The sequence below is a fragment of the Danio rerio genome, chromosome 13, assembly GCF_052040795.2.
Source record: "Danio rerio strain M-AB ecotype USA chromosome 13, GRCz13ab, whole genome shotgun sequence".
Taxonomy (NCBI): domain Eukaryota; kingdom Metazoa; phylum Chordata; class Actinopteri; order Cypriniformes; family Danionidae; genus Danio; species Danio rerio.
Genome location: NC_141033.1, coordinates 12,950,482 through 12,978,294, shown reverse-complemented (window position 1 = coordinate 12,978,294; position 27,813 = coordinate 12,950,482). Strand labels below are relative to the sequence as shown.

The 27,813-nt window shown below is 37.6% G+C and overlaps 1 protein-coding gene across 51 annotated transcripts in view; it reads right to left on the bottom strand.

Annotated features, from left to right (window-relative positions):
* bltp1 (bridge-like lipid transfer protein family member 1) overlaps nucleotides 1–27,813 on the bottom strand; it is a 202,041-nt gene that overhangs the window by 124,573 nt on the left and 49,655 nt on the right. For all 51 annotated transcript variants that reach the window (XM_087278190.1, XM_087278191.1, XM_087278195.1 and 48 more), the window contains exons 16-27: nucleotides 27,547–27,644; nucleotides 27,224–27,405; nucleotides 27,025–27,131; nucleotides 20,671–20,864; nucleotides 18,593–18,802; nucleotides 14,064–14,201; nucleotides 13,799–13,975; nucleotides 9,815–9,943; nucleotides 9,507–9,626; nucleotides 3,934–4,214; nucleotides 462–706; nucleotides 182–380 (exon numbers count right to left, since the gene is read on the bottom strand). In XM_087278190.1, the coding sequence (XP_087134316.1) occupies nucleotides 182–380; nucleotides 462–706; nucleotides 3,934–4,214; nucleotides 9,507–9,626; nucleotides 9,815–9,943; nucleotides 13,799–13,975; nucleotides 14,064–14,201; nucleotides 18,593–18,802; nucleotides 20,671–20,864; nucleotides 27,025–27,131; nucleotides 27,224–27,405; nucleotides 27,547–27,644 (2,080 nt within the window). The remainder of the gene's footprint in view (nucleotides 1–181; nucleotides 381–461; nucleotides 707–3,933; nucleotides 4,215–9,506; nucleotides 9,627–9,814; nucleotides 9,944–13,798; nucleotides 13,976–14,063; nucleotides 14,202–18,592; nucleotides 18,803–20,670; nucleotides 20,865–27,024; nucleotides 27,132–27,223; nucleotides 27,406–27,546; nucleotides 27,645–27,813) is intronic.

The window sequence follows — 27,813 nt, the reverse complement described above, 5'->3', positions numbered from 1 at the left end:
GCTCTTCAGTTCTGTAAATGATTGTGACAAAACAATTCTGCCAGTTCAAAATTAACAGAAAAATGTACACTGGGCATTTGCTATTATTCATGTTGTACCAAACCATGATTCCAGTATACCGTTACACTGCTTCTAAATACCTATGTAGATAGAAGGAGCAAAGCACATCTGTCTGACTCACTCAGTAGAGGGTGAAGGACTCTCTCGTTCTCCAGCCAGCAGAGGCAGCGCGGCGCTGGAGGAAGAGTTTTCCTCGGAGGAAGAGGCAGAGCTGTGAGAGCGCTGAGGGACGTGGAGACTGAGGTGCTGCTGGACACGTCTCTCCAAGTCCACCACTGGTGCAGGAGAACACGTGTCTCTTCGCACAGCAATCCCTTTAGCTGCATATATAACTATCAGTTACTACAATGCACACAACAAGCAATAGGCATCATGATTTAGTCCATTAAAAGCAAACATACCATCTGGGATTTTAGGAGTTTCCTTGGTGACGATCCATTCTCCGGGATGTAATAATGACTGGCCATAGGACATATCACACTCTGCGCTGATACCGGAGAAGGCTGAGCTTGACGAGGGTGTGATTTCCTCCAATCGGAAGAAGTCCAGGCCACCGATGGTGCCCCCAAAAAAACGACAGCCACCAAGACAGCCACAGCGGTTCCGACTTCGCTTGTATTTCTCCTCAGGCCAAAGGAACCAAAGTCTAAAACACACATAAATACATTTAGCAAATAGGTGTGTTGGCACTATAACATTAGAGAATAGTTATAAAGCTCAAACCATGATCTTTATGATTAAAAAAAAAAGATCAAGAAACAGAAGGACTTACCACCCAGTCCTTGTTATGGAAGGACTGGGTGGTAAGAAAGTATATAAGATTACCATTAAATAAATCATCAACCATGATAATTTTTTTATTCCATATATACTATGACATGTAAATACACTAAGTGGATGTGAATCTCAAATGAAGTGTGCACCAGACTGAGCAAGATGAAACTCTGACTTGAAACCTTGAAGTAAAATCAGGTCAGTAATCTGAGGTGAACTATAACCTGTTTTTGCAAACGTGAGTACAGAATAATTCTGTGTACAATATCCCTCAGCAAGTTATATAGTCACTTGAGTAGCCCTAGAACCTCTGCCGACTAACAGCCTACCCCCAGGTCCTAACGCACATCCATTAACACAATTCATTTACATGGAGAACTTTAAACCTTAGACTAGTAAAATGAAAGAAAAAAATATACAAAATAACAAAGTCATGTCATAAAATGCTCAGTCTTGGTTGATATATCCAGTTCAAGTCAGAATTATTAGGCCCCCTGAATTATTAGCTTCCCGTTTATTTTTTCCTCCAATTTCTGTTTAGCGGAGAGCAGATTTTTTTTTTTAGCACATTTCTAAACATAACAGTTTTAATAAGTAATTTCTAACAACTTTATCTTTGCCATGATGACGATAAATAATATTTTACTTGATATTTTTCAAGACACTTCTATACAGCTTAAAGTGACAATTAAAGGCTTAACTAGGTTAATTAGGTTAACTAGGCAGATTAGGGTAATAAGGCAAGTTATTGTATAACGATGGTTTGTTCTGTAGATTATCAAAAAAAATATAGCTTAAAGGGGCTAATAATTTTGACCTTAAAATGTTTTTTAAAAAATTAAAAACTGCTTTTATTCTAACCAAAATAAAAGAAATAAGACTTTCTCCAGAAGAAAAAATATTTCCAGACATACTGTGAAAATTTCCTTGCTCTGTCAAACATCATTTGGAAAAGGGGGGCTAATAATTCCGACTTCAACTGTACGTGAAAAATTATGACTTGTTGACACCAATCATACTTAATTCAGTATCTGCTCTAATAATCCTGTTCTTTACAATATTGCTCCCAAGCAGCCTCCCACTGGGTCCTAGCACCTGGCCCATAAGAAATGCATTTAGGTGCTGATGTTTTACAGGAACAAAAGTAAAGGAAATAATTATCTTATATTATCATTATCATAATGAAATATTATCTTAGTACAGCATAATAAAATATTATCTTAAACTGAATTAAATTAACCTGAAAATTTAACACAAATGGTACCGTAGTATAGCATAATAAAAAAAATTCTCTCGTAAAATTAAATGAACCTGCAAATTAACACTTTTTAAGAACACACAAACAGAAAAAATATCTTAATGAGCTCAGCCAAAATGAGTTTGATGTTATCAGCAAAAATTCTATATTTTGCATCCTTACTGTCTCTATACTGCATAACATTGTAACGTTAGCCATTTCATTTTTCAAGTTTTTTAAGGGTCACGAAACACCAAAACACACTTTTTGAGCTGTTAACAGTAGTATATGTGTCCCACGCTGCTACAAACACTATTAGGACACATATATTTTACTAAAAAGTGAAAATTGGTTGTTTTGGCATTATTTTGAGCAAATTCGTACTTCCTGTTTGAAACAAATTTTTGAAGCTGCGTCAAAGCCATGAGATCTTAGCGTTTATTCCAGCGTGTAGACTGGAAGTCTGTACCTTAGAGTGCCTTATTACGTGTCTGATTGTGCTGCATTAATGCATGAGTAAGGCTTGGTTCAAACCAATCAGCGCGCTCTATTTTGCAACTTCATTAATATTCATTAATGTTACAGCGTTCAGACGGCATAGAGACGCCACGTTGTGCTGTCAAAACAAGCGTGCAGTGTTGCTTTAATAATTTGTTGCAAGGATGGTTTTGTTTTCATTTTCTCTCTATGACAGCGCAGCTGGACTCACGTGTGGATTACAGTGCACGCGACACTCGACAACAATACGTGTCTAAGGAACATTGTTCACTCGAGAGCTTTTCTCATCTGGAAATGTTGAGATCCGGATTTTCTGCTCAACTCCTATTAATACAGATTTGGTAAGTGAGCGGCCAGTGCTTTTTGTTTATTCAGATGGCAAAGTTAGTTCGTATCAAACTAACTATTACACTGTGTAAACATGTTAGCAACACAATCAAAATTACAGTTGTGTAGGATTTTCACCACATTTTATGACAGGAATAACTCACATGGCTTTCTGATGCTACCTGCCGAGTGCATCTAAGTTTCTGGGAAATGTGGAGGTTTTTTTCTCTCATTCTCCGTGCGGTAACAAACATTGCATAAAAAATACACGCTTAGAGCAGTTCCTCGAATCAAATATCTCGTTTGTCACGAGGGGCATGAATGAATTCCCTGAATGAAAGAGCCAAACTGGAGTTAAAGTCCACTATTAAATAATTTGTCAAATAATTTGATTACTGATGTCCATGTAAACACTTTCTCCCCTGTGTGTGTGCGTGTGTGTGTGTTTTGACTCTGAAAATCAGCACGTGCCCAAATCGACACTCCCATTTTTATGCAAATTTTTTACAGACCCTCCCTCTTTTGCTCCTCTGACACACACCCCTAAACAGAGCTGGACACGCCCACTTTCCTGACTTTTTCCAAAGTAGAGGTGTGAAAACACCCTGCTGAAACAAAGGGGTTTCATGACCCTTTCAAGTTTATTTATTGTAACCCTGTTTTAATGATTTCCTGGAATAACTACCTATTTAAATAATCATACCGTCTTACCACCTATGTTTTTGTTATGGATAATAATTTTTAAAATAACTTTGTCGCACAGACTGATTATTTCACTTATTAAGACCTCGATGTATCTTCAGGATGACAGAAATGACCTGCCTGTCTATGTTTTCTGAGTGCCTGTAGCAACTGACTTGCTTCTTAAAAAATGTAAAAAAAAATCATCAATGATCAGAGTTTCAGCTAAAAATCTTCTTTAATGTTTTACATTAGAAAAAACTAGAGAATTAGAGAGCCTGAGGGGGGGACGTTTTTGGTGGACAATCTTTCTTTTAACCTTAAAAGACAATAAAATAAAATAAAAATAGAAAAACCTCTTTGTTTTCATGTCATGAAGCTCCAGGAATTGCCTCTGAACCTCATATTTGGCTGAATGGTCAGCAGCCAATGCCACATCAGCCGTGATGAGGTTAAAGGTCACCGAACCGGCTTCCAGCCAATGAGAGCGCCGGAGGAGTGGTGGAGGCAGGCCAAGCCTCGCCACTTCCTGTTGTTCAATGAACTGAGCGATCACTACATCCTGCAGAACGGCACTGATGCCTTCGCCAACAGCAGCTGTGTGCAGATTACATGTGGCCACCCGCAACGCTCCAGTCTGATGGACAAACACACACACACACACACTTCTGGTCAGAAGGGTCATCCTATTAAATAACTCAAACTAAAATCCTAAAACTAACATTTTTGTTAATTGATACAAAGCAAATGTTAATAGAAATACAAAAAATGCACTTAGATATTAAATAATTCTAAATAATAAATTATAAATATGCATTATAAATCATTTTAGTTCAGCTAGTCACCAAGAAAATATTATTAAATATTTAAATAATACATAAACATCCTAGAGCTGTATGAATGAAATATTGTAATTATGTTTTTTACATAGTTGAATGTGCTGACAACAAAATCAGAAAAAAATTATTAATGGAAATCAAATTGATTAACCCATGGAGGTCTGGATTTGAAGTCACACTCAAAATTAAATTGGAAAAACACATAACAGGCTGATCCAACTTTGATGTAATGTCCTTAAACCAAGTCAAAATGAGGATAAGTAGTGTGTGTGGCCTCCATAAGACTGTATGAAATCCCTGCAATGACTGGCCATGATCCTGTTAAGGTGGCATGTGGTCTCTTGGGGGATCTCCGCCTAGAACTGGACTAAAAAATCCGTCTACTCCTGGACAGTCTGTGGTGCAACGTGGCGTTGGTGGATGGAGCGAGACATGATGTGCCAGATGTGCTCAATTGGATTCAGTTCTGGAGAACGGGTGGGCCAGTCCATAGCAACAATGCCTTCGTCTTGCAGGAACTGCTGACACACTCCAGCCACATGTGATCTAGCATCGTCTTTCAATAGGAGGAACGCAGGGCCAACTTTACCGACATACGGTCTCACAAGGGGTCTGAGGATCTCATCTCACTACCAAGTGGCAGTCAGGCTACCTCTGGGGAGCACATAAAGGGCTGTGCGGCACTCCCGAGAAATGCCAACCATGCTGGAGAATGTTGCAGGTAGCAGAATGTTTTCGAAGCCAAATCCAGACTTTTTCACATGTGCTCTGCGTGAACCTGCTTTCATCTGTGAAGAGGGCGCCACAGGCAAATTTGCCAATCTTGGTGTTCTTTATACCTGTGAATGTCGGGCCCTCATACCACCCTCATGGAGTCTGTTTCTGACCATTTGAGGAGACATATGTACATTTTTCCCCTGCTGGAGGTCACTTTACAGGGCTCTGGCAATGCTCATCCTGTTACTCCTTGCACAAAAGCAGAGGGAGCCGTCCTACTGCTGGGCTGTTAAGCAGGTCGCACACCAGAAGCGCCGCTTGGCGCCGCGACACTGCACACACATGACAGTTTAAAGTATCACACACCAGACGCTCATATTCGAATGATATTTAACATGAAACTAATCAGATGGCGCTCTGTGACGCGGCTGAAAAATGAACTGCGTCCTGAGCCATGGCTGGGCTCCGCCGACTGACGCCGACTTGCGGAGCTGGTGTGTGTATCCTGATAGAAACCTATGTTTAGAATTCTAAAATGCATGGCGCTGCGTGGCGGCGCTTCTGGTGTGTACCCTCCTATGGCTTCTTCGATGTACTGGCCTTTCTCCTGGTAGCGCTTCCATGCTTTTGACACTACGCTGACAGACATACCGTAGCAAACCTTCTTGCCACAGCCCCATACTGAGTGCTGTCCTGGATGAGTTGCACTACTTGAGCCACTTACTGTATGTGGGTTGTAGAATCTAAGCTGATTTTTTTTTACGACACACCCTCATTGGACGCATAGCCCTCGCTGTGGCTGATGTCATTGCTGACACGCACCTCTCAAAAAATTTAATCACATGTTGTAACGACGCGTAGTGCAAGCTCTGTGACTGGTCGGCTTGGTATCGCTGATCAGTGTTGGCATAACCGAAAGCCGTACACGCCCGATGGAGCGAGTGTTTACAAGTGTGGAGTCTCGTGAAGGTGGTCCAGATGGAAACTGTTGTTTGTGTTTACCTTATGATTAAAGTTGTTGCACGTCCGCCGGTTCCAGCCTCAAAATGGGCGAGTTTTTAGCTACTTTTACATTATGGTAGCGTTCAGAAAAAACACCAAAACACCAAAACACCAAAAACACCAGCGAAGAAACTTGATATAGAGGAATATAAAAACCTACTGGCAGCTAGTGTTTCGGAAGTGTTATTGCAGAGCCTTGCACATGCCTTGCGTGTTGCTGTGCATTTATACTTCTGCGTGCTGTTTGGATTGCTCTGGGTCTTGTCATTGTGGATCACGCCAATCACTCGACGCAGAAGTATAAACCAGGCTTTGTCTCATGCTACCACTAGAGTGAAACGACAGCCAGCATTCAAAAAATGATCAAAACATCAGCCAGAAAGCACAGGAACTGAGAAGTGGTCTGTGGTCACCACCTGCAGAACCACTCCTTTATTGGGGGTGTCTTGCTAATTATCAATAATTTCCACCTGTTGACTATTCAGCATGTGAAATTGATTGTCCATCAGTGTTGCTTCCTAAAGCCTGGTTTATACTTTTGCGTCAAGTGATCGGCGTGACCCACAGCGCAAGCAGTGCGCGTTGCTATGCATTTATACTTTTGCGAGCAGTTTGTGTTGCTTTACAATAACACATTACAAACGCTAGCGGGCAGTGAGGTTTTTATGTTCCTCTGAGTCAAATTTCTTTGTTGGTGTTTTGTTGTTTTCCTGAATGCTACCTAATGTAGAGGAAGCTAAACCTTGCTCATTTTGAGGTGGGAACCGGTGGACGTAAAACAACTTTAATCATAAGGTAAACAAAAACAAAACTTTCCATCTAGACCTTCTTCACGTGACTTAATACTTGTAAACACTCGCTCTATCGGCAGGGTTTCTGCAGGTTTTACCAAGTTTAATTTAAGACTTTTTAAGAAATGTTATACTCATACAAGGCTAAATTTTAAGGATTTGTTTGAATATTTCACTTGGAAAAGATTTTCACTTGCCCTATCACAAAATGAATAGAATTGAATACATTAAATGATACAATAATAATAATAAATTTAATAATAAAAATATGAGTCAGCTCTGTATCTTCAGAAGTAAATAAATTGAGAACTTTCAATCAAATGTTACTGTAAGGAAAGTAATAAAAACATTATTGTAAATAGAGCTAAAAAAGCTATTAAAATTTTTTTTTGAGATTAGGATTGTTGGTGATTGTAATGCTACGTTCACACCAGACGCGGAACGCGCGTCAAGCGCAAGTGATTTATATGTTAAGTCAATGCAAACGCGCAAATAGAGGCACGATACGCGCGAATAGCATGGCACGAATGACGCGAATTGCACGGTGTGAATGGCGCGAAAAACGCAAATGGCACGGCGCGAATTTAGCATTTTGCGCGTTTGATGTGCTTAACACACGTTTCGCGCGAATCAATCTGAACTTCAACGGACATTCGCGCCGCGTTAACCAATCAGAAGCTTGCTCTTGTGGGAGCGTGATTGTGACGTATCGACTGTTGTGGGTGTCCCAGGGGAATTCCTCCAGCCGTTCATCAAACTGGGTTGGGCTCAGTTAGAAGCACAGCTGAAAGCCTCCGTCAGCCAGTTTAAGTTTCTGGAGGAGTTTATGAGCTCACAGAGCTGGATGCACATCTGAAAGGATGTAGTGGACTCAGACACGGCCATAAACATATCAACCCTGTTTATCAGCCTTCATAAAGCACATAAACACTATTATATTCTTCATAAAATCCTTGTTAGCCCTTTAGCTATGAAGCTAGAGTCACGGGACAGACAGAAGCCCTGCCCATCACACGAATCCACATTTGTTCTGAAGTGATTTTGACGCGCGAATGAAGTGGATTTGACGGGCGAATAAATCGGGGTTTGACGCGCGAATGAAGCAAGTAAACTCAAATGTATGCTAGAGTGTGCTATTTATGCGCAAATAGTGCGATTTATCTGCGCGTTCTGCGTCTGGTGTGAACACAGCATTAGCATACATTCATGTATGATTGAATTTTGATGATCAGATTGGATAGCTATACATGATCAAAGGAAAATTAAAACCTGTTTAAAAAGATTTAAGACCTACAACACAATATATTGGTAGATTTAGGACTTTTTAAGGTCGAAAATTTATTACATTTTAAAACCATGTGGATACCCTGCCTGGTCTGTGTGCCTCCGCTCACATTCATAAGCACTACCAAGACAACCAATCTCAGAGCTTGCGCTACGTGTCGTTGCGACGTTATTTGAGAGGTGCGCGTCAGTGTCGTTGACGACCAAGGCAAGGGCTATGCGACCACATGTAGGCTGTGTTTGAGCATACACGTATGCTTGACACAGAAGTATAAATGAGCCTTAAGTGGGCAATGTAATTTCACAGAAGTGTGATTGACTTGGAGTTACTGTACGTTCACACCGAAAGCGGCGAGAGCGTCAAAGTAGCTGGAAGTCATTCATTTTGACTGAGAGCCGGCGGCGATAAGCGGCGAGGAGCAGCACAGCGCGTCTTTTCCGGCGTGGGCGTCGAGTAGAGTTGAGTTGAAATCAAGTCAACTTTATGGTAATGAGCTATGACGCGGTTCGGCGGCAAGCAATCAGAATGAAGACGTCCACCGCTTAATCGGAGTTCAGAGAACACAGACCTGTGAACTTTGCTTCCGACCACAGTTGTTCCCAAGGGTTTGATGATTGCGGTCGCCGGATTTCCAATTATTTACAATGTTTTCTTACAGGAACATGCAATAAATAAGTTACTGGCGAGTTACTTATGTTCATTAATGTTATATAAATTTATCTTAAAAAAGAGGGAATCTCACGCGACGTGACAGTACAAAACAGTATTGCTGCATCAGGATATTTCAGACATATGGACATATATTGGATAAATAGAGCAAAGCCACACCACACGCAACTTGATTTTCCATTGTTAAATGAATTTGATAAGAAGTGCGCAACAATTCCACGCTAGAAACATGTTTTATGCAGGAATGTAACTGACATGCTGCAACTGCTCCTTTAAATACGAGATCAATGTAGCGAGTTTTGACGCTCTCGCCGTTGGAGCTGAAGGCAGACAGTATTGTCGCCAGGGTGGCCAGAGTGACCTTGGACGCTCTCGCCGCTTTTGATGTGAACGTATAGTTACACAGTGTTGTTTAAGTGTTCCCTTTATTTTTTTGAGCAGTGTATAATAAGACAGAAAACAGTACTTTAAAACTGCAATAATAATTTACAATAATAAATTTTTTTTTGTATTTTTGATTAAATTAATGCAGCCTTGGTGAGCATTAGAGAAGTCTTTTAAAAACAGGTCTTTTTTTGACTGGAAGTGTGTGCATATAATTAATATTTGTGTCTTCAGTAACTAACCTTAATATTGGCAGCACAGCCGTGTTCAACAACGAAAATATGTGCTCCATCAACTGTCAGTCGAGTCATGGTGTACTTCAGATCCTCTGATGTGCGACAGTGACCTGGCAGACCTGCATGCTACTCACACACACACACACACACACACACACACACACACACACACACACACACACACACACACCCACACACCCACGCACACACACACGCACACATATGCATTCTCTCAGTTATGCAGTCACTTTGAAATTGATGCAAATATGACAGCACGGTTGTGTGTGTGCGTGTGCATATGTGCACTTCTGTACCTTGGCATCACAGATTCTACGATCAACTCCATGTTGGCAGGTGACAGATGGTTTTGGCTGCTCGAGCTGAAACTCTCGGGACATTACATGAAACACAAAGCTCTCGCCCCACTCCAGAAGAGACGCACACTGAAACACAAACACAGCCAGATCAGATCTGCTCCAACACAAACAAACAAGCAGTGGCTGATGCTGACAGAAGAGTTCCACAAGCGTTCATTCTACTCTTTAATCTCTCTATCAGTCAGTAGCTTTTTCAAGAATGAAAACATGCAAAACTTTCCCAATTTGTTAAGATTATATTTATAGATAAATGTGTTCTATCAATTCTTATTATATTAATTTCATATTAATAAAATGCATTTTGTTACCATTATCAAATGTTGTATTCATTACAACTAGGGATGCTCTGATCAGAATTTTTTACAGCTGATACAGAGAACCGATTTCTTGTCATGGTACTCAGCCGATACAGAGTACTGATTCTGATGCTTCAATCTTTATATAACTTTGCAATTGCATGAAGCGCATTTTCAGTCTTGGTATAACAGGCCTACTTAAGTGGAGATTTCTTCACTCAGTGCATCCGAAAGTATTCATAACGCTTCACTTTTTCCACATTTTCTATGTTACAGCTTTATTCCAAAAGGAATTACATTAATTTATTTCCTCAAAATTCTACACACAATACCCCATAATGACAATGTGAAAAATATTTTTGGAAATTTATTTATATATTAATCATTTTCAGATCTCTCCAGAGATGTTCAATAGGATTTAGGTCTGGGCTCTAGCTGAGGCCACTCCATTGATATTTTGGCGCTGTGTTCTGGGTCATTGTTCTGCTGGAAGAAGAACTGTCGCCCCAGTCTGGTCTCTGGACATTGCTGCATTCGTCCTTCCCTCTATCCTGAATAGTCTTCCAGTTCCTGCTGCTGAAAAACATTCCCACAGCATGTTGCTGCCACCACCATGCTTCACTGTAGGGATGGTATTAGAATGGTGATGAGCGGTGCCTGGTTTTCTCCACACGTAACGCCTGGCATTCACTCCAAAGAGTTAAATTTTAGTCTCATCAGACCTGAGAATTTTGTTTCTTATGTTCTTAGGGTCCTTCAGATGCCTTTTGGCAAATTCCAGATGGGGAGAGGCTTCCGTCTGACCACACTTTGATGGTGTGCCACTGTTCTCCTCTTAACCTGCACCTTTACATCAGACCATTCCTTTTTTAATTCGTTCACAGTGCAATGCTCAGACCCACCGCGTCAGCTAAACTCTCTCACTTTTTTTTTTTTTAATTAATTCTGGAAGACAAACTTGCAAATAGCACAGTTTTTCTCCGGTCAACCTGTGATAGGAGCATCTCCAATTCACATTCTGTAAAATTTCTCTTTTTGCTTGCTTTTGCCATTGCTTTTTCGTTTGGTTCTGCTAAAGTAGAGTCATTACCATATTTATACAGGGGAGGAGGCAAGGAGAGGTTTTGCGCTCATGTACGTGCGCTCAGTTTCACGTTAATTCAGATGTACAAAGAGAATATGCGTGGGATTCCGCATATGCAGTATTTCATACATCTGAATTTTTTACTGCGTACTCACAATTACAGCTTTGTCCGTATGCAATGTTTTATTGACAATTCAATGCAAGTCTTTGTACATGAGGCTCCTGGTGGTTCCAAACATCTACTTAAGGATGATGGAGGCCACTGTGCTCATTGGAACTTTGAGAGCAGCAAAAATGTTTCTGTATCCTTCCCCAGCCTTGTGCCTCGAGACAATCCTGTTTCAGAGGTCTACAGACAATTCCTTTGCCTTCATGCTTGGTTTGTACTTTGGCATGCACTGTCAACTCTGAGACCTTATATAGACAGGTGTATGCCTTTTCAAATCAACTAAGTTTACCACAGGTGAACTCCAGTTAAGCTGCTGAAACATCTCAAGAATGATCAGTGGAAACAGAATGTACCTGTGCTCAATTTAGAGCTTCACGGCAAAAGCTGTGAATACTTATGTACATGTGATTTTTTAGGTTTTTTATTTTTAATAAATTTGCAACAATTTCATAAGAATATTTTGTCATTATGGGGTATTGTGTGTAGAACTTTGAGGTAATAAATTAAGTTAATCAATTTTTGAAAAGGCTTTAACATAAAAAATGTGGAAAAAGTGAAGCGCTATGAATATTTACCGGAGCAACCCTACTTACAACACTACAATAAAAATTCTAATATTTTTCATATTTATACGGAAATAAATTCAGAATAAACAAATCTACTTAAATATGTGGTTTTATGGCTTCTTAAAATATTCCAATAAAAAAATTAAAGAAAATAAATGTCATTTACTAAAATAAATTCAGAAGAAAAACTTAAATCAATGGTTTCTGTTTTAATTTATTCTAAAATATAATGCAATTTTATGATGGCAAAGCTGAAATTCAGCAGTCATTACCTGCCAGTTTAGTCACATAATGGTTCAGAAATCCCTCTATTATGCTAATAAATATAAATTATTGTTAATATTGCAATTTTATTAATAAAGTTACACAATTATTAGAGAAAAACAATTGTGGCACAAACTGCTGAAATCAAAATTATTAGCCCCCTTTGAATTATTATTATTATTTTTTATATTTCCCAAATGATGTTTAACAGAGCAAAGAAATTTTCACAGTATTTCTGATAATATTTTTTCTTCTGCAGAAAGTCTTATTTGTTTTACTATGGCATGAATAAAAGCAGTTTTTTTTTTTAAAACCATTTTAAAGGTCAAAATTATTAGCCCCTTTAAGCTATATTTTGTTTCCATAGTCTACAGAACAAACCATCATTATACAATGACTTGCCTATTTATCCTAACCTGCCTAGTTAACCTAATTAACTTAGTTAGGCCTATAAATGTCACTTTAAGCTGTAAGTGTCTTAAACATTATCTAGTCAAATATTATTTACTGTCATCATGGCAAAGATAAAATAAATCAGTTATTAAAACTTTTATGTTTAGAAATGTGCTGAAAAAATATTCTCTTCGTAAAACATAAATTGAGGAAAAAATAAACGGGAGCTAATAATTCTTACTTCAACTGTGTGTGTGTGTGTATATATATATTGTTTCTGTTATTTTGTCATGTATTTTTCTCTGTTTCAATTCACTTTTTTATTTATCACTATTTTTATTTACTTATTTATTTTTGTAATTTGAATATATATATATATATATATATATATATATATATATATATATATATATATATATATATATATATATATATATGTGTGTGTGTGTATGTATATACATGTATAAGAAGGGTGTAGATGTGTGCTGTTCTCTGGGCTGCATTGCATAGCCTAGTTGATGGGGGAAAAGGAAAAAAATCAATAAACATATTTGAAGAAAAAGAAATCAAAACAGCATGAATTTTGATTCATTATTGTTTTTGTGCTGTGTTCAATGTCAGAAATATGCTCCGTTCCAATTTTTCATTTTTGTTTTAAAAGATTTACAATCACGCGGCCTTGCCAACCCAAACCAAAGCCTACTAACAAAGAATGCATAATTTGACACTTAAACAGCTCTGGGAGTTTTAACAGATTTCACAAACAATTTGTGTGCAGCATTCTTCTGATTACCTGCGACAAACTCTGACATGCTCCTCTGCGTATACAAACAACCATTTCAATTGGTGTTTACAGTACCTTCCAATACAATTCACGTTATAAAAAGAAGCTCAGTGGGCAGCACTACAGTATAAATTTCACACAAGGGCTCTATCAAAAATTCAACCTTCGCATTCTTACTTTTTTCTTCTGTCCAACCCACAAGCCTCCTAACCTTGTATGATAAGTACAAAGAAACATGTTCATTCATTTGAATTCAACAATGGATTTGGCTTGAATCTTCGTGCGACTTCATCACGCCACAAATATTCCCATAAATGATTCTTTCCAGACGTCACACATTTCTAGTAAACAAATGAATGAGTCACCTGCGGCACACTGACTCTTCCCGTAAGAGCTCCAGCCTGAACGTCAATGAGCCACGCGTACTCCAGGGTGTCGCTGCCCGCCGGCAAACCCTCCGCCGAGAACATGGCATGAGCTCTCATCTGCAAACCCGAGAGGCTCAGATGCCCGTCACGCAACACGGCATCAATCGGAGGCCGCTAAAAACACACACACACATACAGGGGGGGAATATTAGCAAAAATAGCAGCAACTGAAATCAATGAATATGAATGAGGTCACTTCCACCTGATAGTTATCGCTGACAAACACATGTACAGGCGAGAGGACAAGCTGTAGCATGGTCTCCTTGTAACCTTTCTTCATCTCGAAGCACAGACGCTCCATGAAGCCTGTAGGACCTTCTGGACCGTCGCTGCTACAGTGCTGCAGAGGGAGACAAGATTTATGGATCCCGAAGGAAATATCGTGATTCTATGAGACGTTACTATGCTAAGATTGTAATTGGAGTTTTAACAATGCACTATTATGACATTTTTTTTTAAATGTCACACAAATAATTAAATTCAATTCAGTTCTAGCAAATTGAAACTGTCAGTTCAGTTTTCACAACTGAAGTTCAGTTTAGGTGAGTTCAATGTGGTTTAATTTTCACTGCTGAAAGCCCAAACACTGAAGAGCAGATTCATTGATGCGCAGCAAGCCAGCGGCGACAGTGGCGAGGAACAAACTTCACCAATTGATGAAAGTGAAGGAAAAAAACCTTAAGAGAAACCAGGCTCAGTTGGGCATGGCCATTTCATCTCTGGCCAAACTTCTTGTGTGGAGCTGCAGTCCAGGGGCCACACAGTTAAACAAAAACGTTTCCAGAGACTGTATCGTGTGTATTCACACCAGGAAAGACTGTTAGTTCAAAACACAACGTGGACATTTTTGGAGGCAGCTTTCACACTGCCCTTGTTGCAAGTGAACCAAACATTGTAAACAAAACTGCACGCAAGCTAAATTCAGCTGTTCATTGGACAAAAATGCTTGTGGTCCCGTGCTAAGTTGTATGGTGTTTACCTATCAGCTGTACTGTATAAAAAAACACTATTGACAAACCCTTATTGTTCACATATTGCATCTTTTGCTTACAAAAAGGTATTATTTCAAATGTAGAGACAAACAGAGAGTAACGTGGTCATGAAGTGTGTATTATACACAAGGCTTGACATTAACACCCACCAACACTCCAAATGCAGGTAGATTTCAGCAGTGGCGGGTAAGACAGACATCCCCACTAGCCACTTTGGCCGGTTAAAAATAATTTTTCTGGATAATAATTCTTAAAAGCAGGGTTTGATAATAAGGATGGTACAATATGCATGCAAAGGCAATCTTAGAATTGAGAAGCAACACGACTGACAAAAATACTTGTGTTCGCACAAGCAATAGAAAGCAGGTGACAACTGAATAAGAGGAAGATCATTCCAGCTAACAGCTGAGATGATGCGCGCGACTGTTTTAAACGCGTGCACGCTCCAGTTTCCTTTCAAAAATTGGTTGTCCAATAAAGTTTACATCAAAAGAAAGCCATTTGTTTAGCTTTAATGCGATGTATCAATCCCAATAACAAAAAAAATACACTAATGACTGAGTTTATGGGTGGCATGGTGGCTCAGTGGTTAGCATTGTTGCCCCACAGCAAGATCGTTGCTCGTTCGAGTCCTGGCTGGGCCAGTAGGCATGTCTGTGTGGAGTTGGCTTGCTCTCCCAGTGTTGATGTAGGTTTCATCCGGGTACTCAGGGTTCCCCCAAAGTTCATATGAGATACGCTATAGGTGAATTGAATAAATTAAATTGGCCTTAGGGGCGAGGCAGTGGCGCAGTAGGTAGTGCTGTCACCTCACAGCAAGAAGGTCGCTGGTTCAATCCTCGGCTCAGTTGGCGTTTCTGTGTGGAGTTTGCATGTTCTCCCTGCCTTCGCGTGGGTTTCCTCCAGGGTGCTCTGGTTTCCCCCACAGTCTAAAGACATGCGGTACAGGTGAATTGGGTAGGCTAAATTGTCCATAGTGTATGAGTGTGTGTGTGGATGTTTCCCAGAGATGGGTTGCGGCTGGAAGGGCATCCGTTGCGTAAAAACTTGCTGAATAAGTTGGCTGTTCATTCCGCTGTGGCGACCCCGGATTAATAAAGGGACTAAGCCGACAAGATAATGAATGAATGAAATTGGCCCTAGTATACGATTATGTGATTGGGTGTCTGTGGGTGTTTCCTAGTACTGGGTTATGGCCGGATAGGCATCTGCTGCATAAAACACATGCCACAATAGTTGGCGGTTCATTCTGCTGTGGAGACCACTGAAATAGAGTATAAGCTGAGGGAAAATGAATGAATGAATTGATGGATGACTGGGTTCACAATCCAGGGTCACATTTCAGTTATTATGGTAGACTTGACAGATGCCAAACAGCGCAACTCCTTTTTCTTTTATCCATGAATAAAGCTTGTGGGCGATGCAGTGGCACAGTAGGTAGTGCTGTCACCTCACAGCAAAAAAGGTCGCTGGTTCGAGCCTCGGCTGAGTTAGTTGGCGTTTCTGTGTGGAGTTTGCATGTTCTCCCTGTGTTCGAGTGGGTTTCCTCCGGATGCTCTGGTTTCCCCCACAGTCCAAAGACATGCGATACAGGTAAATTGGGTAGGCTAAATTGTCTGTAGTGTATGAGTGTGTATGGATGTTTCCCAGAGATGGGTTGCTGCTGGAAGGGCATCCGCTGCGTAAAACATATGCTGGATAAGTTGGTGGTTCATTCCACTGTGGTGACCCCAGATTAATAAAGGGACTAAGCCGAAAAGAAAACGAATGAATAAATAAATAAAACTTGCGTTGAAGTAATACTGGGGTTTGTCAGTGGTGGTTCATTCAACAGCAGACGCCACAGGTGCACAACTCAAACTACAGAATCCTGAAAATCTCAAAAGGTTCCTGCTTTCTGCATTCACACCTTAAACAAACCATAGCAGAGTTCATTTGGAAGCGGACTGAGACATCCTTTAACCTGGGTCTCGGTTTCTTTATTAAGACTGCTGTATTCATATCTGCCCAAAAGACTTGCATTAACTAGGAAAGAATCTTGACTTTGATTCAATCAAACAAAACAAGATAGGAGTAAATGCACCCTATAATGCCATTACAATTATGCTATAATTCTAGTTATAGAAGCAAAATATATCTTGGATTATTTTTTTATATGATACAGTTGAGTGATATCAACCCTCAGGGGTCATACGTCATACGTGGTTTCTTTGTGCATCTTTTCCTAATAACGTTGAAAAGAACTTAAATAACACTTAAGACACATATCTATAGAAAGCTTGAATTGTCTCATTTTAAATGTAGCGAGTGCATGTTGAAAACAAACATTGTTTGATAAAGTAATCAGCATGAATCCAACACAATGTTTAGTTTCTCAGTCTGAGCTCATTATTTTTAATGCGACAACGCTCACGAGGCTTTATTACAATCATCCACAAGAGAATCGCGCGACATGTAAACAATGGTCAGAATTAAGCAAATGCCGTTTTCCCAAATATAAGCATGTTTGCATAATAGCCTATTATGCTAGGTATATTGTAGAAAAGTTAAACGCAAAGTTAACACTGAATGAGTTCAATTTTAAATATATATATATATATATATATATATATATATATATATATATATATATATATATATATATATATATATATATATATATATATATATATATATATATATATATTTTTTATCTTTATTAAGATTTGACAGTATGAGGACAGGAAGTGAAGTTGGAGTGAGAGAGGGGGGACCATGAAAAGTTCACAAACTGAAAAATGTAATAGCGAGTTACATTGTAGACACTATATTGTCTGTTTTTAGCTTTGCTGGCAATTAATAAAAATGAAGAAAAACGTTTGTGCATTTCAGAGTGACTCTTTCAACAAATAAAAGTGAGCCGATTTAATTAGAAAGACAGTGACTACATTTGAAAGAGCACACTTCCCTTTTATATATTAGACAGACCAATATGTAAAAAATTGTATATCCTAATTCACATTCAGTAGGCAAAGAGAGCTTAGATGACCCATTTCTTCTGGTGAGATTCTGAAGTGTGCATACAAATGCTTTACAATTCCATGAGGCCACAGGAGAGGATTTGTGAATAAAGTTGATGCATCGCATTTACTTTGTTTCCATGATAGGAAACTATTACTACAATTCCTCACCTTAGAATTATAAGGTTCTATCTGACACTTTTGTCAAAATTGAGGTATTGACATATTCTTATCAAATGACAACTTATTTACATTATGGGATATTTTTCATAAGTTGTTTACATTTTAAGACTTTTTATTTAAAAAATCTAATGTTACACACATATTGTTTGCTATGGAATGCAAAAACTTTGAAGCTCAATATCTCAAAACCATTCAGAACGAAGATAGAACCTCATTATTCCAAGGTGATGAATTGTTTGGCAATTGATTAAATAATTAAATGATTAAACTACAGTGTGTATACGTTAATATTACCCCACACTGACACTAGTGACAGCACCACTTATTAATCATAAATCACAAAGACCTTAACCATGTTATCATTTCTATGATTTTCTGATGACATTTTTTTTCCTCTAAAATCATCTGCAAATGGTTTATTTACTAATTCTGACATTTAGTGTGCTTGATGCAGCTTATTGCAGCTATATATATTGTTATATTCACTATTCTTGATGTCAGTTGCTCTTAATATATATGGCTTTTTAAATGGAACCACTGATGTCCTCGATACTAACCGTTGGAAGGCGGCCGTGGACTTTGTGCAGATTAATGAATACAGTGATGTCCCAGGGCCGCAGGGTCAGAGGGTGAGGTGCCTCTTTAGAGCTTTTGTCCTCCAGACCAACCCCAGTCCAACAGGATGAAGAAGAGCAGGTGCTAAGCACGGGGCTGGACAGAGACTCCTCAAAGTCTGTGTACATGTCGTCCTCTCCGAAATAGTTTTCCTGCATACATACACACAATAATTGTTTTCCGGCACCAAGACTCATAATTAATGGTGTCAATTTTAGTTTGACCAACAACCAAGTAATCGTTAACCTTAATAAAGCAAGATGCGTCTAATTTAGTGCACAAATGATACTGAAAAAGCAAAGATTCTCAAATGTTTTTACTGGAAATGATTGACTGATTGATGAATGATTAGCGAACAATTCAATGATTAAATGTAATCCAGATTGCAATTTTTGTTCAATGTTCAGTTTCAATATTTCATTGTTTCAACAAATGATTGAAAAGATTGACTGATAAACAGTTTAATGATTAAATGTAACCCAGATTTAAACTTTTGTTTAATGTTCAGTTTCAACAGTGCTGTCTCTGATGTACACAATGGGAACACACTGGCATTTGTGTGCCTATGTGAGGAAAAACATTACTTTAAGGGTATTATTTCTTCCTAAATAGACACAGAATGTTGTGAATATTAATAAAAATCTGGAAAAGTAAAAATGTCAACATTTACTCATGAATGTCAATGATGTGTTTAAGGCTTATGTCATTTAGCTATTTGTCCTCTTCATTCATTTTAACGTAGTTCACATGGTTAAAGTTGAATATTTATAATATTACATCTTCATGAGCTAAATGTACCAGTAGAGTTGAATTATTTAAGATAACTAACACTCTGATAATGCTGTCTGCAACAGAAGTGAAAAAGCTGAAGTTCTATAGTCTATAATAAACGGAAAAACAGGACACTGTTATGCTTTTCATAATATAAAAATAGTTTTAGCTTCTTCTATAAATTTTTATTAATTTAATGCCTATTGTTAGAGTAACAATGAATAATTCAACTTTTGAAAACACATAAAAAACAAGAGTCTAACACCCAGTATTTAAGGTGGTCATTTGGTAGCTAAAGCTTTTGAAATTGACATTATCCTGGAGTATTTGCTTTAGTTAACAGATTGAGCACAGTGGCTAAATTTGACAAGCAGGAAAGAAATAAAATGGCACTGGAATAAATAGTAAGGTTTTTCTTTACTTTATTTTTTTATTTTAAATTAAAATTTTCTGCTGGTTGCATTTCCCAAATTTTCATTGCCAATCGTAATCGTTTGTTTTGGTTCAATTTGGAATATTCCCAAGCATTGCAGAGCCCAGGGGACTAGAGTAAGCGCTCCAGCTTGGAAGCATCCTGATCCTTAATTACTTTATTCAACAAAATTTCACATTTATAAATATAAGAAACCCATTTTATGGTTTTGTTGATGGAAATATGTTTACATATCACAGAGAGACTTTATTAGAGACTTTAAAAAAAAGAAAGCCACACGTACTTTGAAAATATGTGAACTACATTTATTTAAGTACTATGTTTGTGCATGTTGTATCCATGTATTGTTTAGTTATTTTTTATTTAAGTACCAGTGGCATCTGTCATTTATTATTGTAAAATGTTAGATGCTTTTGTTCTTTGACTAAAAAGGCAAAACTTGTGCAACAACATGAAAAAACTAAACAAAAATGTTAATTGACTAACAAAAGTCCTTGATATTTCATTATTTAAACAATTATAATAAAAAAGTCAATTTCTGCAAGTAAACTTTTTAAAAATTCCATTATTTATGCATATATTTAAGACATTTCTTGACTAGTAGGAACTTTGGGTTCAACACAACACAAATGGACAGTAAACTGATGCCCTGTTCTGTTTCTTTAAGTTTAGTGTTTTTAAATAATTTTTTTGCACAACACTGCCCATATTCTGCATCAATATACATCTAAAGATGTTCTGCATGGTTTAGTGATTAGAAATATCTGCTCTGTGTGATAATCCTGTACCCAAAGGTGAAAGAATGAGCGTGTGTACCTTGATGGACACCAGCGCTCTGAGCAGAGGGCCGTAAAGGGTGATGTGGGAGCCTGGGCTCAGCTCCATCTCCACATGTAAACGGTCAGGTGGCAGTAAGCTGGGGTCAGAGGACACTCGCGGTGGAGGAGGCACAGGTGGAGCCAGTTCTGGCGGTCGCAAAGCGGACAGCATGGACTCCTCAATTTCTGACACTGCAAAACAGGTGAGCAAATGTTAAATGTATAGTAAAATATATAAAAACAGGAACAAATCAAGAGAATGTAAGCAAATGCATTAACTACAAGAAAAAGGTTTTGACACTTGGTTGAATCAAATTATGTAATGATTATGAAGACTACATGACAGGGCTGCACAATATATCGTTTCAGCAAATAAATCGCAATGTGCGAAAGTGCAATAGTCACATCACAGGATCTGGAATGTTCAGCTATGATTATAATCAGTGTTTCTCAACTGGTGGGTGACGACCCAAAAGTGGGTCGCGGGAACATTTTCAGTGGGTCGCAGAGTGTGTGTGGTCAAAAAAACAACAAAAGTTTCATTTTTAACTTATTTTATCTTTTATTTTGAAATGCGTGCACGACAACTGTTCCGTATGACATATGAAATTTTAATTAATTATAGCAACAAATAAATCAAAGCGCAAGTACGACAAAATAAGTCAAGTAGCGCAATAGTTTTATTAACTGTTTAGTTCATGTTAACTAAACCGTTCCTTACCCTAACCACTGTTTACAGTATTTGTCGCTTTTACTCTGTAATTTGATACATTTTGTTAAATGACAGCAATAAAATATTGTTCATTTGTAAGTCTTGGTGATTTTTTTATGATTTATCTGTCACTACTTGTGTAAGTTTACAAATAAATACAAATTAATTATAATTCCTAAAATTATATTATAGTTCCTAAAAATTTGGGTCACGGCTTGATGACCATGTAAAAATGTGGGTCCCATGGCCAAACCAGTTGAGAACCACTGATTATAATTAACCAGAAAACACAGTTCAGAACACGTTGTTTGTAGAGTCGTTGCAAAGTTTAACTCTAATCAAATAATATGAACTTTTTTATATATAAATTTGTTTTTCAGGCCTGCAACTGTAGGATTTTAAGTGAGTTAAAACCATTTGGGCATAAAAATGATAAAGATTACCGCTTTAACAAAGATAAATTGGGTCTAATTATTTAATATAGCAAAGACTATGCAGAGTTTTTATATTTTACATTTGATTATTACATTTTTATACTTTAGCACTGTAAAACTCTAACTGAAAACCATAAAGCCTGGTTTATGTCATTGTTTCATTCATCTGTGCTTTAATTGATTTTATTTCGTCTATTGTATGCAGATACACTCCGCTACAAATGATTTCAATCAATATAAAATTAGGAATCCTTCCCATCTGATAAAATCATTGCAACATACATCGCAGAAAAAAAACTAAATATCGCAATGTCAGTTTTTTCCATTATCATGCAGACCTACTATGTACATTAGTTAAATGATCAATTCTGATCATGTAACAGAATTCAGTCTCCTTATAATATTAGGCATGTAGTAAATCTAAATTAATTTAAAGTACCCCTGAAGACTTGGGGCCCTATCATACACCGCGCAATGCGGGGCAAGGCGCGACGCATTTGTTGTTTGCTAGTTTCAGCTTGGCGCAAGAGTCGTTTTGACGTTTTGCAGCACGCTGTTTAAATAGCAAATGTATTTGCGCTCGTATGTGCACCCATAGTTGTTCTGATCTAAAAAAGGAGATGCGTAATGGCGCAATGCTGTTTTGCGGAACTAAAATAGAATGTTCAATAGACCAGCAGAGAGGAGGTCTAAACTCCAGCGCAGAGCACGTTAGTTGTGCACCTTGCTTAAACATTGCTTAATACACACAGGATGTACAGTAATACGCAAACATCTTTACAAATAAAAAATAATTAAAGTTTAAGATTAAAATATTACAAAAATTATTATTTTTAACCTACATAAATATAAAAACCACCGCCTCCATGCCTTCTTCATCTCGGTGGGATTTTTTAAGTCTATTCATGACAATTTTGTAAATTATGTTATTATTAGTAGCAGTATTATTTATTATATCCATGTTAATATTTGTTTTATTAAAAACAAGCTGTGTATTAGGATATAACTCAGTTTTTTGACCACACTTCGTTATTATTGTTCATTTATTCATTTGCTGGAAATTAAAACTAAATTTAGAAATAGTTTTGCAACAAATCTTTGCACTTAACAAACAAAATTAATTATGTAGGCTAATGGATGTGCGTACAACACCTTTCCTTATCCACGAGAGTGAAAGTGAAAGTAAAGAATGAGGAGGCTCATCTCTCATTCTCGAGTAGCAGATGGTCTGTTTAACTGTTTTCTCGCTAGTGATGTGCTCAGTTTGTAAACTTACAAAGGCCGTCATTTAAATAGTAAATGTGCCATGGTGCGACGCAACTGACTCTTAAATAGAATGAGAGATGAGACTCTGATTGGTTTATCCTCAAAACAAACCTATAACTCATTAAAAGAATAAGCTCAACCCTGCTAGACCATGCGCCACAGCGCAAAGCGAATTTTTTTTTGTCTTTAAAAGTGGATACTGACATGCCCTTAATGCTTTTGCGCCCTGCGCTTTGCACTTTGTGCCTGGATCGTCAAAATAGAGCCCTTAGTTTTTTAGACTTGCCTATTCGGGTGGTGTATATGTATTTTTTTTTTATTAATTTTTTATAAAAAATAAAATAAAATTTATATATATATTCATAACAGTTTTTTCTGCTATTGTTGTTTTTTAAAAATATTATTATAAAAATAAATTATAATTATTGTTATTAATAATAAATTATTGTGCTTGCATGTTTGAAATTTGTTTCATCGACAAATAAAAAATATTATTTTTGTTTAGACCAACAATTTCTTTACAAAACCAACATTTTAATTAATGTTTTTTGTAACTGTTTGCATAATCTAAAGAATATTAATAAAATAAGAATTATATTAATATAAAACGTTTTTGTAATTAATTGTGATTAATCCCACCTAAAGCTGAAATTAAATAATGTTACATTGATTACACAAAATCACGTTTAAAACACTTGATATTTTAAACATTTGTAGTAGTAATGAAGGCCAGTGATAGCGAAACAATTAGTGATAGGGATGTCCCCATTAAATACATTCCACTTCCACAAAATGTTTTAAAACAGCGTATTTACTTTATAAGCAACATCGCGTGTCAGAACAATTATAAAAGAAGACGTTTCAATCCTGCTTTGAAGACGTTAAATCAGGTTTATTTTGTACATTAACATAATGGATATCCCTAAAGCAGTGGATATTGACCTGTATCCTGTCACATTTGTGTGCAAAAACAGTGCAAAGCTAAATGTGCACTGTCTGTTTGTGTGTGTCTGCAGTGTGTGCGTGTGCATGAACTTTGTCATGACACTGTGTGTGTCTCATCGTTGCAACTCCACAACAAATGCATCAAATATTCATTGGTAAAGTTCTTATTGTAGTATTTTCACAAACGCTACGTGAGATCAGCTTCCTTTATGTCTATCTGTTGTTTGATGCAGCTGAGGGAGGAGATTAAGGTACGATGGCAGGCACGTGGAAACAGTGGGCGTGAAGAAGGGCTGCACGATTAATCGAAAATAGATCACGATCTCGATTCGACCCTACACACGATCCTAATTCAGCTTTTCCTACGATTCAGCCAATTATATTTTCAAGGTCAGGAGAGAAGAAAAGGCGGCCCCACAAGTCTTCACAGCAACACTGACACCTTTAAATGGCGTTAAAAATGTAACATACTGTATTTTTAAGGTATAATTCACCCAAAATGTCATATCTGTCTTCATGTAATGATGTATTCACGGTCGCAAAATCACTGTTTACTGCCGAGAACGTGCACACGTGCACGCAAATGACGCCTACTTCAGTGAACATAACCTGCATATGCTGTGAATAACAGGTAATGAAGTTGTAAATAACGTTCAGTTTGTTGCACAGAGCAATCGCTTGAGAGCCGTGCGGGAGGTTTGATTTGCATGTATGTGTTTTTCTCACAGTGACAGCAGCCATGAGCCACACTCTGAAGTGAAAGTGAAACCTGTGCGCACATTTAAATGAGCATATCGCATTTTAGAGTTATGATTACAAGCAGTTGATGTTTTTTTTCTTTCATATCGAACACAAAGTGTTGTGCACGAAAATAAATGTTTGCTGTGTCAGTATAACAACCCTAGCCTATATATAATAGAAATATAATGGTCTAATAATGTTGACAGGTGACAAGCACATGTCTTAACCATAATAAATCCACTTTATAATTATGAATAGTTACATTCTGATGTCATCATTTTACTGTGAATTAACAAAAAGGACATATTGAAAGTCTGTTCAAGTCCACCATAATACAAAATTTAGCATTTTAAGCAACGGTATACCTACACATAGGCCTAATATTATTGTTGTTTGACCATGTGTTTGAGAATTAACAATAATAATAGGCTAATCATATTACCTTTTATTTTACATTTACAGAATCGTGATATTGATTTTAATTTTTGCCAGAATCGTGCAGCCCTAGCATGAAGGACTAGCCTTAAAGGCACAGCTCACAAAAAATGCTACCTGATGGTTAGAGCAATAAAATAGAATCTTATAAAAGGTATAATAAATAATCTGTTGTGTGTTTTGAGCAGAATCTTTACAGACACATTCTGGAGACACAAAAGACTTATATTAAATTTGGAAAAAGGGGTAACCTAGGTGCCATTTAAAGCATTTAGGCTTTCCTGTAAAATAAAATGATGACTGAAGAAGTTGTGGTAGGGCTATTTCAGATGTGGTGGGTTTTAAAGTTGTTTTCTGTCACTACTTGTTTAGCCTGGATTAATGCATTCAGTGTAAGCTGCATCACTGATCATTAAAAAAATCAGGATCTCAACACGCACACAACATAAATTATAAATGATAGTGTCTATAAATCCTTCGAATCGCTGCATCCTTCAAAAAATCAAGAAAGAGATTCAGTCTTTAGGCTTTTGAGTTATGAAGTTACAAACAGTCAAATAACATAGAAGTACTGGGATGACCGTTTATAGGTTAGAAACAACCACTCATGTTTATGCTAAAGATTAAACTCACTGTCATATGCATTTAACTTGACGCTGAAACATGACCAGTTAACAGGTTAACCAATATGTGGCGACAACCAGCCATCAAACATATGCCACTGAATAATTCTTAAAAAATTATCCATCTAGCAGTGAAACATGGAAGTTTTATGAATGCATAACTGAATAATAAACAGCTAAAAATAAATAAGGGTTGTACAAATAATAATGTTAGATTTATACATTTAGGCAACAGCAGAAGTAACATTAATTTTTTCACAGTACTGAATATTTTATATTTATTTTTATTCAGCTGAATATTTCTTTATTTTATTTTTTATTAAAATACAGTTTCTCAGTTCTCATACCAACAGATTTGTGATCCGTTACTCAAAACGCAAATTCAAAATACTTTAGTTTGATCGTTTTATTTGTTTTTTGTTTTTTTTTTTCCTCCCCAAAAGAATATGTATATTTATATGCAGATGTTTGTGTGACCACATGTAAATGTGTGTCTACATGAATGATTATGAAGGTGTATGATTAGGTATTTGTACATGTAGATGTGTTATCAAAAGTATCGCGTTGGATACCAATAGGTACTGATATTTTAAAAATGTCCAATTGCTGCTAACATTAGAGCACATTCTTAAACACAGCTGATAGGCCATTGTGTTCACATGCTCAACAAAAATGACTGTGATCGTCAGTGAAGGTCAATACTCTTCCATGTTCACTGAGTGCAAACATATATACAAGGACTCTAAAGCATTTCAATGTCACGTCAATCAGTTGGTCTGTCCATGAGCTGACAGATGAGCAATCTATTGATGGATCAACTGATCTTCATGGCATTAAATCACTTTAGAGTCCCTGTATCTGTGTTTGCACTCAGTGAACAGCGGTGAACTGATGACCTTCACGGTCAATCACAGTTATTTCTGTTAGCGGAAAATGGACATCTTTGAAATTTCAGTACTGATTGGTACCAAATTCGATACTTTTGGCAACCCTAATGTGTATATATTCATATGTGTCATTGCTTTGTATGTGTTTATTTATCCATTTATGATCAATGAATTACTTCATTGATTTGCTGACATGGAGGATGCTCTCTAAAATGTGAAGAGCTTTGGGTTTAACAATAACATATAATATCTTTAAGTATCCGTACCACACATTTATGCACAATTAAGTGGTCTAATACAAACACTTACATGATTGCTTGAGCTGCTGTTCAGATTTCTGAGGATAGATGGGATGCCAGGTATAATCTATAATCAGCATGAAGTTCGGCACACTCCAGCAGTCCACCCAACCAGCCCTGAGAGCAAACACACAAATGCAACAGAAAAGTCAAAGGGCAGTCCAAAACGAAGAAACAGGGACAGAAATAGTGCAACAGCACTCTCTTACTCAGCGTGAGTCATGTTCCTCCAGCGTGGTTTGCTGTTTTTGGGAGGCGCTCCTTGCCCTTCTGCTGGCATATTGTTGTCTGGAGGGCTCTTAGAGTGCTGGTAATCCTTCGCAAGGGTGAGCAGCGGGTACCGGCTGGGGTGACAGTCAGGCAGGCACAGGCGCATGTCCGTGTCCTCAGCCTGGATGACAGTTCAGAGTGGATTTAAGGTGGCGTGATGTGATATAAGGTTGTAATGCATGACCGCATGTGATTAAAAACAAGAGATGAGTATGTGTGTTTGCGTGTGTGTGTGGGAATGTTTGTAAAGGTGTACACTCACTCGCAAACAGAAACGCGTGTTACAGGTGACCGGGACAAACTCGTGAAATGGCAAAGTGAAGTCAATATTCAGCGTTTCCCCACAGGCAGCGAGATAAACTACAGACAAAGAGAATGAGCAGGTTGTAAGTTTTTCAGAAAGCAAAAAATATAGGAAATTAAAATAAAATAGACTCCAGGGTGTAAACCGACATTAAGACGTGACACTGCTGTTATTTTATGGTTCATATGCCTTGATTTACAGTCTTTTATGAGGCTCTAGTACAAG